Source organism: Hemitrygon akajei, chromosome 3, assembly GCF_048418815.1.
Source record: "Hemitrygon akajei chromosome 3, sHemAka1.3, whole genome shotgun sequence".
Lineage (NCBI taxonomy): Eukaryota > Metazoa > Chordata > Chondrichthyes > Myliobatiformes > Dasyatidae > Hemitrygon > Hemitrygon akajei.
The window spans coordinates 138,402,127-138,413,950 of NC_133126.1; the positions used below are offsets into that span (position 1 = coordinate 138,402,127).

The window sequence follows — 11,824 nt, forward strand, 5'->3', positions numbered from 1 at the left end:
CGATATGGGTGGTCGGCAGTGCGGACTCAACCCCCATCCACCAATTTCCCAGCAAAACATAATCCCTGTACTCCAAAGAGTGGAGAGGTGTGGGGGTAGTGGTGAACGCGGAACGTCGTAAACGCGTGGCGGTAGGTGCAGAAGATGGATCCCATGGTCACAGAGAATTAATCCTTATAATCAGCTATTTAACCAGGGAGTGAGTGGATCGAGCCGATTTGCCAGGAAATAACTTTCAGGTCATCTTCGGAGCGGCAAATCAACTGATTGAAATCAACGCAAACTGGATTTGCAAGTTCTGTTCACGGATCGCTTCCGTGTATTTAGCAGGACCGACTAAAATAAACGGCAATGGAAATATTCAACTGAACGCTGAGTTTTCATTTAATTTGTTTTAACTGCAGTGGCATCCGACACACAACACAGAGTTATACAAACGAGGGGTCTGGGGCAAATTTGTGCATGTTTTACACATACTCGTGTAATGCCCTAGCTTTCTGTCTCGTTGTGCAGTCTTTTATACTTCATCGTTTTATTGATATTTTTGCCATTCTCGTGTACTCGGAGAGACATGGCCATTTTCATCTGAATCCTGAAACCCACACAGATTTGGAGCAGTGAGTTGAGTCCCCTCCCCATTTCGTACCACGCCGAAGTATGGAACTGTGACAGTAGTTCAAAAACTAAAATAAATATCATAGAAGGTTGTTTTTCTTAAGAATTTAAATATTCTACAATTAAATATTTAAAGGCGTAATGCCTTCATATTAAACCCATGTGAGCAAGTGCGGTCTTGATGGGGGAGGGAATGACGCAAGCGGAAATGTGATCAGTTTCACTAATGAGGGGAGAGCATAGGCTGAGAGATTCACGAATAGGACGACGCATTTTTTCTCTGGACAAGGGGACGAAAAGGGCACGGCTTAAAGCGATAGAAACCCACAGCTTGGGCTGTGCAATCACAGTAACGTATTCGAATGTATTACGTTTGCAATGCAAAAAACAAACTGCCTACGAACTTGAACAAGGCTTTGGACGGAGAACAGACTCGAGTACTCAACCCCACAAGGAATTTGCACTGCAATTCTAGACTCTGGTGTTGCCGTTGTTAAAGAAACCTGCGGTGTGGCTGCGAAAAGAATAGAAAAGAGAGAAACTTTGATTTCACGATGGCAGCCTACCAGCACCCTGAAGACGATACCATGGTTCTAATGACTGACAACACTTCTACCGGTAGTTCCAAAGACCGAGTCAAGAATGAGTCATCCCCGGACAAGGCTACCGAAAAACCCGATCCGACTCAGAAACCGCCCTATTCTTATGTGGCCCTGATTGCTATGGCTATCCGAGAGAGTCCGGAGAAACGGCTCACTCTTTCTGGCATCTATCAATACATCATTACCAAATTCCCATTCTACGAGAAGAATAAGAAAGGCTGGCAAAACAGCATCCGCCACAACCTCAGCCTCAACGAGTGTTTCATCAAAGTGCCCAGGGAAGGTGGCGGGGAGAGAAAGGGAAATTACTGGACACTGGACCCGGCTTGTGAAGATATGTTTGAAAAGGGCAACTATCGAAGAAGGAGGAGGATGAAGCGCCCGTTTCGACCCCCGCCTACCCACTTCCAACACAGCAAGTCGGCTTTATTCGCAGGTGACAGCTATGGCTACATCGGCCCTCCCAAGTACTTGCAATCGACTTTCATGAACAATTCATGGCCTCTTGGGCAGCCGCCTGCGCCAATGTCTTATGCCTCCTGCCAAATGGCCAGTGGCAACGTCGGCTCTGTCAATGTGAAGGGACTTTCGGGGCACACGTCCTACAACCCTTATTCGCGAGTGCAGAGCATGGGTCTGCCCAGCATGGTGAACTCCTATAACGGCATGAGCCACCACCATCACCCCCATCCCCAACAACTCAGTCCGGCTCCCCCGCCTTCCTCCAGCAATGGGGCCGGTCTGCAGTTCCCCTGCGCCAGGCAGCCTGCTGATCTTTCCATGATGCACTGTTCTTACTGGGACCACGACAGCAAACACAACGCATTACACCCAAGGATAGACATTTAAGGCAAACAGCGGCATGATATTATTACATAAATGATTTGCCCCAAATCCACCCTTTTCTCTTTAAGTTGTGCCAAATATTTACAGTGATGATCCCCACCAGGTAGTGTAAGTGTTTTGAACTTTTATCTTTAAAGCACGAGAAAAAAATGGGATACCCATCTGGGAAACGAACTGTCTTTTATGTACTTTAACTCTTACTATAAGAACATTTGTAGATTTGTTCATTTTTAAGCGTGTCTGACCAAACATTGTCGAGTAATAATGTTTCCTGATGATGAATCTTTAATTTTCTTGTCATCTGTGTCATTTTTAATGTGATGCCCATTGAAATCAAATTTTAAACTTGCCAATATTGTTCCCTTTAGAACTATTGCCACAGTTTTAAGCAAGTTTATAAGCCTGTGTTTGTTTTCTTTAAAAAAAAGAATGTTAAAGCTCTTGTAACTGATCTGCGTTAGTAGCTCCGCTCGCTCTGCAGTTTGGGACCAATTCAAATGTATAGCACTTTCCTACTTGTACTCTAGATTTGTAACCTTTAATAAACCCCTATTTTCCACCGTCGCTGTTTAAATGTTGTGATTTTTCAGCAATCCTCTCCACTTTATTTTACATTTTTTCCACTGTGATTTGCTACTTTATAGTAGTTTCCTTCTAATTTTATTACCCGCCCCCACCGCCCGCGCCCCCCACTACCTCTCACTATTTGCCTATTATTGAAAAGGTTAGTTGAAACCCCAAATTCAGATCAAATGTTAAGGCTACTTGTGTAATTTCACGTAAGTTAACGCCGAGGATTGTTATGTTTGCAATTACATTCTAATTCTATAATTCTGTTAGTTTTTACATTCAAGTCAAACTAGTTCAGTTAATATCAAACCCGTATTTACGTGCTGTTGTTATAACTTTTGATTGTGTTAAACAAGGCCTTGTGTGCATTAAGGCGCCTAATCCAAAAAGTCATCTAAATTACTTCTCTCCCTAACTTGAAGGAAGAGGATTTTAAATAAGACTAAGACCAAGTTTTTAAAAATATTTTAGAAGGGTTAGGACGTACTTTGCAAGGATAGCTGCCGTGAGTCGTTGCTTTACTGATACTGCTTTCGAACATGTTCTCCTCCAGAAGAGAGCAGCAATCAAGGGATAGCTGTTTCCAACAATTATTTTGGATTTGCCTTAATTAAATAAATGAACATAATACTCCATTTGTATTTTTTTGATTTTATAAATTAGATGGACTCGTTATATATGCATGCAATCTTTCAATTGAGCCCAATTTTAAATTGATCAAGAACTGTATTCAGACTTCAAGTATAATCGAATAGGATTTAAAAAGTACATCTCTTTGATATTATTGATCAAAACCAATGAGGTTTCCTTGGAGCAAAGATGCGCAGTATTCAACATTTCTTTGTTGTTTCCAGACTTCGAATCGATTGTTAAACACACCATAAATTGTGTTGCAAATGGTTGTTGACCCCCCCCCAAAAAAAATACTTGGAGGACTTTACCATTTTGATCTCGGCTGTTTCATGGGTGTCTACACCTACAAGTATCAGTCATCCGCCAGCCGCCTTGTTCCCTTTGTGCTTTATCTGCCGCTAGTGTAGACAGATACCTTCCTCAGATGCACAGGATGTCCTCAAGTTCAGAATTAATTGTGCTCGAAATTAATCCTTTAGCACGCCATGCAGTCTTCCTGATTGCTCCGTGTTGACTAATTTTGCATGACAATAGAGCAAGATACCAGTTTATAGTTTGACGTCAAACATGATTTTGGACAGATCAATAAATCGAGCTCAAACTTTCCCCAAGCAAAGTCGAAGTATTTAGCGATATCTTTCCTAGGCCTCGTTATGATATTCATGACGGTGAACGTGTACTCGGTGGCTGAAAGATTATTCTCTATTGTATAGCTATTTATGGAAAAAAGATCCCCTTCTCCAAAACTTAGAAAATATATTATACATAGTAATACATAATCAGAATATAGAAATTATTAAGTATCAGCTAAAATCCCACAACCTGCTATATGTTTTTCGACATATTGATTTGTCTATTCCGTATAGGTTTCTTTAAGCAAATTGTACAGTTCTGTAAAATGGATATGTACCTATATAGCTGGCCGCAGTGTTAGCATTGAGATAGAGAAGAAATGCATTTCATTTAAGGAAAAATCTGCATTCCTACGTGGGTAGTTAAAAAGAGAGTTCTGCCATGGAAAAAGAGCATTTGAAATTACACTTTGAGCTGTAATGATTTGAGGTTCTGTGGTTTGATTTGAATCTACATTGTCAATTATTGTTTATGTAGTCCATTATATTATTTTTCAGTAAATGTGTTTAGGGAAGATGAAGTCAAACTGTAACATATCAGTATATAAAATTTTTAATTGCAAATAATCTTTTTGTTACTTAGAGCGTCGGATGCCTTTTTCTAAAAAAAATTGGGGATTAAGCTTGGGGGTTCAATTTACTGAAAGTTTAACCAAATGGGAAATTGAAGGTGAAATGTGAGTAGAAGTGATAGAACAATGGATGAGAATCTTCCATTTTCTGTACGTCCAAGGGATTAGGGAGAATACACGTTGATATTCACGTTGTCGTGAATATTTCATGTTATCCCATAGGCAACTAGAACTTTTCGGCAGCTTAGAAGTTTGCCTTTTTTGAGATCTCGTTGGTGTTCACTTCCCCGCCGTAACAAGCATAACAAGTTCATTTTCTGACTAATCACTTGAAATCTCCCAAAGAAACGGAATTCGTTGTTAATTATCGGGTTTAATTTCTTTTCACCCGTTATTAATGCAACTTGATAGGGAAAATGCGTTTAGTAGCTTGCGTGTTACTCTATAAACAATAGCTATCTTCAAGGTAGACAGCATTAGGTTGTTTGAGAACATCAGACCCAAAACAATTTCGTCACACTATTCCAAATATCCATTCAATGTCGATTAGCGTATTTTCACTACGGAGAGAAAATGACGGTTAATGGAGTGGTAGCACTTGACTCAAAGTTGTGCTGAGATCATTGCGAAAATTTTTAACGTTATTGTATTCTGAGCTTTGATGACTGCTGAGTATTTTTGTCCAACAAACGTATTTGACTTCGATAGGCTACATATATACTTATCAAACGGATCGCATCTTCTACTTAGCAGTTTTCTTCCAATATACCTATCATTATAGATTGTGTAAATATATTGCGGCGACGCATTGCCCTCTTATTGCACTTGGCTACAAGATTTTTCTCGTTCATATTTAAAACTTAGATTTTTTTTCAGTTTATCGTGCAATCGGTGCGCGTCGTACAATTTTTAGAGTTAGATCCTAAGCGTAAAGAGAACAGAGCTGTCAAAATGTGCTGAGCGTTATATCAGCAATGGATTAATACAAATCAAATTCTATATAATATTGTAAATGAATGGCTTTTATCTCTTGGTAATTAGGCGTTTCGACTAGCTGGTTGTTCACATTGCATCAAAAAAGATTTTTACATTACTAATTCGGCATATGGTACATCTTAAACATACTGTTCTCTAATAGAATTCAACATCCGTCTCCTTTGAATTTAGCTTAAAAGCCATTTATCATCTGTTGCTGTGTTTATCAGCGCTCAACGACTGCGTTCCTTGCAGGTATCTAAGCAACTCAAGGACGACTATATAATTGGTTAATAATATGGGTAAGATAATAACGATCCACTGATTCATGGCCGGGTTCTTGAAAAAATGGGTTTTTATTTTCACAGAAAATGCTGGAGGAACTCAGCAGGTTAGACAACGTCTATGGAAATGAATAAACAGTCGATGTTTCGGGCCGCGACTCTCTATCGGGACTGGAAAGGAAAGGGGAAAATGCCAGAATAAGAAGGCGTTTTTTTTTTATATTCACTCACCTGGCTTCACCTATCGCTTTCCAGCTTTTACTCCTTCACCTCCCCCATCTCTTATTCTGGCATCTTCCCTCTTCCTTTCCAGTTCTGTTGAAGGGGCTCGACCCGAAGTGCCGACCCCTTTATTCCTTTCCATAGATGCCGCCTGACCTGCTGAGCTCCTCCAACACTTTGTGTGTGTGTGTGTGTTGCTTTGGATTTCCAGCATCTGCAGAATCTCATGTTTTGGGTTTTCATTTTTGCAACTTTTAACTTCACAGAGGAATCATTTAGTCAATGGTCTGATTAAAATCGCGTGTTTAATTTCAAAGAAAACTAATGTCGAGGTGGACAGAAAGGTGTTCATTTGTCTAGTGAAACATGTGTAATGAACTATAAAAGGCGGAAAGATCGTACTGAGAGGGCAAAGAGTCTGATAAATAATATATATTTAAAGAAACATTTGTAAGTGTCCGACGGTAGCTAAGAATGCCGAATTCCCTGTCCTGAGAGCCGGCGACGGTGAGATTGAAACCGCAATTTTTGACCGATGCACCATCTGTCTGCTCATTGTTCGAATCCGGGTTTGAAAATAAACCTGCGCAGTCAGTCAGTGCAGCACTTTACCGGGGGAACGAAAGTGAAACTCTCGATCTTAACACCTGTGCACTGCAACGTCTTTTAAACTCTTCTAGTCAAACAGTTGAGAACTGTACATGCCCTGATTTAATTATGCCCCATTGCTACATTGGGGTCTTTTGTGTTAAGAATTGAGAAGTCTGTTGGCAGCTGGTTTGTATTTGTCTCAGTGCCAGCATGACGTTCTTCTTTCAGGTGGCTAACTTTTGCACGTTCACCTAAACAAACGGGCGACTCAGCGCAAATTACAGCCGCTAATTGGTCCAACCTTTCAAATCCTCTTAAACCAGGCGGTTTGTTTTTATTAGTTAATAGGGGCTCTAGTCTCTATTGAAACAGAGAAATAGCGATAAGCGAACCAGGCTTTTTTAATAAAGAAAATGTGGTTTGTGCCGATTTTTAAAAAAGCCTTTTAGCTGGTATTGCAGCAGAATCGATCAACTTACTTAGTTTTATGTCTCTCACTTTGTCCTCCGTTCTTTCATCCTTCCTTGCCCCATCCTTCCGTTTGACAGGCAAGTCAATTCCAGAATGTTTACTATCAGGCAGTCGCACGATTGTTTTTAGTTTATTTGTAAACTCTGCTTACAGAAGTCATGGCATTGCTTCCGGCGCCATCATGTCATAATAAATATTTTCATTAAAAGGCAGTTGTCAGAATTATTCCCTGTACTCGGCCCAGGTGAGAACTACTGCATACAAAGATTGCTTGCTGGCGTTATATTTCAACGTTCCCTCGTCAGATTGGATCAAAAATAATATTGATCTTCCTTCATTATTTCGGCTGTTCCGTTCACAGAATAAATCTTGGACGACGGGGCAGCAATGACCAGACGCAAAGTTTACTGCAAAAAATGCGGAGGGGTGAGTTAAAGCAAATATATCTGACAAGGAAAATATAAAATCTGACCAGTTATTGAAGTATCGTGTGCAGTAAAATTAAACGAAAACAATCACATGTTATTGGATATCGGGAAGCCAGGCGTTCTTAAATTAGTGTTGAGTGTGTTTGAGATACGCTATATAATATCGGCTGATCATTGTGCTTCATTGCACTATTGGGATGAACAACGCTGAACAAAACTCAATGAACTCTGTGCTCATTTTGACAGGTATTACTGACGTCAATATGTAAAAACGTAAATCCAGCCACAAATATTTTCATTTTCACATAGAAAACTGAGTGATTGGACAAAGATAATTTTGTTGCCACTCGAGGTATTTTTCATAAACAAGAATCGAAATTTATTACACTCCGTTTTGATTTGCCTTATTTTAAATGAAACCCTCCACAGTATTTGTGGACAGCTGTTGACTGGGGACAAGGGCGTAGTGCAATCATTGTCCATCCACTGTACCTACTGCTCGCGGGTAAAAAGTGTGGTGAGGAAAAGGAGTTCGGAGGGATGGGGGAGGGGAGATTATCCAGTCCTTAATGATATTTCAGAAGCGGGGCCGATTTCTTCTGCAGGCAAATATAAAGCCGAAGCACCGTACCCTAAGTGAATCAAAATTATTATTTGCTACTGCGTTTTCCTCAATATGAATAAATATACATTTAAATATTTTGTCGTTGAAGGCGTTTAAATGATGCCCCATCATTACAATGCAGGTGATTTTCGTTCGCGGTGAATTGTGAATGTTTTGGCACATGACAATTTAAGAATCTTTACTTGCTCACATCCTTTTCCTGAGACGGTAATTTGCAGAAACTTGGTCTGGATTCCCCGCCCCCAAAGAGCCATCTCCCCAAAGGTTTTAGTCTAATCAGCAAATTGCAACAATAATTAATAACCCGCAGCGGGTAAACTTTAGAAAGCTCTGAGAGATCACGCCGCCCCCAAAAAAAGTGATGATGAAAGATGGGCTACCTTTAATTAGTCCCCCACGGCAGGTATCACAGTGATTGCTGTTTGTTACTTTGTGTTCACTTTATCCATAGAATGAAGATATATGCTTTGCCTACCATATTGGTTCATAAATATAGTAAAAAATACTCATAGCTATTCAGAGCTTTTATTGGGTGTTATGATAAAATCTCTACTTGCAATCGCTGAGTAATGAATTCAGTTCTTCAGGAATACAGCTAAGAAAATAGTTAATTAAATAATATACATATGCACTAAAATTAAGCACTATTAAGTAACATTTGGAGTCCAATATTGCCTTAAGACTTTATTAACTTTCAAAAATAGAACAATGATTCTAATGTATCCGTTTACAAGCTTTAAAGTCGATTTGCCTTTATTCGCCTGTCTCTTTTTTTGTCTGATGAAACCAAGTAGATGGAAGGATAACTCAACTTCAGCGTCTGGTCCGAGCCACCATTTGTTGTCATCTGGACATTCACCTTAGAAAGATTAAAACAGGAGGCTTTTAACAAATATAGACATATGTCAAAACCCAGGACTTTTACAATATATATATAGTAAAGAGATACTTCTGTAGTGTCTCATTTTCACGTTGCTTATTTTACAAATATTCTTGAACTAAGATAAGTGCCGTTCCATTCCAAGCACAAAGTTGGTTTATGTTTATCAGGAGGCTTTTTGCCGAAGAGTTTTGGTGTTCGCTACACGATATCTATCTGCAGAATGCAAAAGGCCAGATATGGAATTTAGTTAAACAGTTAATTGATGTTAGCCTCACTCCAGATTAAGAATACGCTCTCATTACTTTTGCAGCGTCTTTATATAACAGTGTTCCATCTTATCTCAGTAACCATCTTCCCGGTAGATTCTATTGCCTCCGTAAGCAAAAACATTGTATGAAGTATAAACATGTTTGCTCAATTATATTCGGATTAGTGTACATTTGACACGCTACTCTAATGAGCAATTGCAATCTGCTTCACAGTTCGTATTGCGCAATATTGAAATATTTTAAACAGTAATCCAGTACTGACTGATTAAAAAAAACAAAAGCTAAGTAAATCAGTCTTATGAGAGCTTGAGTGATGATCCTACACGAGAGATAGAAATCAGTTTGATTAGCACAGCAGACGAATAATATTTATGCAAAATGGCTTCCAGTTCTGACCCGTGCGATTTTTTGAAACACCTATTTATCACCGAGAGAACAGTCAATTTCTAAAATTAACGTCATAATATTGCGTGTTTGAAAAACCGTTTGCTCTGCGTATGCCAGTTGTGTATATGTAAGCAAAGAACCTAAATAAGCATTATTATTCGACTTACTAATTTTAGAACAATTCTTTTAAATTTTAGGGACTATTTAATTTCAGGAAAGGCCATTACGTCTGATATTTTTAAGCAGGAAGCCAATCTTTCATGGTTTGTTTATTTATTCAGGGTAATAGTCGAATGTGGGCACTATCCTAAGGAGCCCATTTGAAACTCCTTTGTAATTAGTAGCCACTTTTCAACTTTTGCTAAGTACCCTGGCCTGAGTGAAAATATTAACACCACCTGTTCCCAGATCAGGATGCATGGTAGCCGGTGCTTTTTCGGATTTCTAAGACTACAGTGGCTGAGTTCTCACAAAGTGAGCATTTAGCAAAATTATGCCTATTATTGTTTAACGTACAGTATATAACATTTATATCACTTGCTAGCGTGTTATAATGCAGGCTATTAAAAATATATAATTTGTTCCTTGATAAATCCAGAATTACTTCTTATACAGCCCGCTGCAACAGCCTCTTCTGAACATACACTGCTTGATTTGAAAACAATAAACTGTTCGATAATCTGGAGCAAACTTGAGTCAGTTGTGATCTGAGACATGCAATGGCGCTGCTTTTTATGATTTACAATACTTCGGTCTGGCTCAGAAGGAAAAGGTCAATTTAATTATGATAAACAGAGAGAATAAAGCGAGGAAAAGTGCACAATGCCACTTCTCGTGATAATCATTTTTACTACCTTACACTGTTAAGCAACAACGTGAGCAGCGTTATCATGATAATGTTATGTTGAACAACCATCAGTAAATGTTAAATTCAGCGATGATTTTAGTTTTGGTTGTATTATAGAATTGGCACTATATCTCTGAAATGAGACGACGGTTAAGAATTAGTTTGCCAAAGTCGGTTATACTTGGGTTTGACCTTTCATCTATTGCACAATAAGTTTTGGTTCTCCCAAGGGTCATTTTGACAGCTGGACTCTCAATTTTTACCGACGTTTCTGAGTCAAGTCTAATTTACTCCTGAAAATGAAATTACATTAATCTTTGCTGTGCATATTTTACTTGGAAAATCATAATTTTGATATGCAGATATAAAAAGAGTAGTTGTAATACATTATAGTCGAAATGCTGATCTCAGTTTCAAAAGAAGTCCTAAATAATTTATCGAGTCCTCTGTCTCACAAACTTATGATCTGGTCTTTTAACAATCTTCCACTCAATCAACAAAAACACATCTTTTACGGAAACACACGTTTGTTGTCTTTGGATAGTAAATTTTTCTATGGTTCAACATTAGGTATTCACTGCGTCCATCGGCCTAGCGATTGATAATTTATCTTCAATTCACCTTTAATCTTGCATTTTTTACAAACGAAAGCCAGTGACAGTACTGGTGCTGAGAGCAAGGTGAATTTACTGGTTGATATGTAACTGAATTTTGCAAATACTTTCTAGACGATTTCAACTAATATTAATAAAACCTTTTAATTACTACCGGTTTTTGAGCTGTGATTTTTTTTCTAAATTGCCATCTATGTCTTTTTAAAAATAACCATTACATTCACTCGTGAGAAAAAGATGCCTTGCAGCAAAATGATAATTTTCTACATTCTGTATGTGTGTGTAAACTACACATGCCGCGCACTAAAGGTTACTTGGAGGACACATCATTTGTGTGCTGTCTGGAAAAGTTGATGCAACATCACCCTCTTTCGGCCCTCGGTGGCGTTGCACGCAGGTTGGTCCTTGTTTCACTATAATAATTTTTCATCCAGAGCTTGTCCTGGTTGAAAACTATTAGCTGCAATAACAACCTTCATGTGAAAGAAAGACTCGGTGGCTCATTGTCACCATTTTAGCGTTAAATGTTTCCTTCCGAAGTGTCACGGGAGCTATGAATTATCAGTACAAATTGTCCTGATATCACGAACTCGGCAGTACAGTGCTGTATCTAGCAGTTTGCAGAAGCAATGCCACGAGTAGCTCCGACATGTTTAGAACTAAGTAAAAAGTGCATAATTATACAAGGTGAGCGGTGTCTCATGCAAAGATACAGCTTTGAGGACACGCCATCTTTGTTGACATAAGTTTTTTTTTCA

At 38.9% G+C, this 11,824-nt stretch overlaps 1 protein-coding gene across 1 annotated transcript; it reads left to right on the forward strand.

The window, feature by feature from the left end:
- The first annotated feature begins 856 nt into the window (after window positions 1-856).
- foxl2a (forkhead box L2a) lies at window positions 857-2,623 on the forward strand. Its single transcript, XM_073040917.1, has one exon. It carries the CDS (start codon window positions 1,170-1,172, stop codon window positions 2,064-2,066), a length of 897 nt encoding a protein of 298 aa, XP_072897018.1. The 5' UTR covers window positions 857-1,169; the 3' UTR covers window positions 2,067-2,623.
- The last annotated feature ends 9,201 nt before the right edge of the window (window positions 2,624-11,824 follow it).

Bases quoted from the DNA above. Each gene is read 5' to 3' on its own strand.
- foxl2a (XM_073040917.1), top strand. From the start codon at position 1,170: ATGGCAGCCTACCAGCACCCTGAAGACGATACCATGGTTCTAATGACT.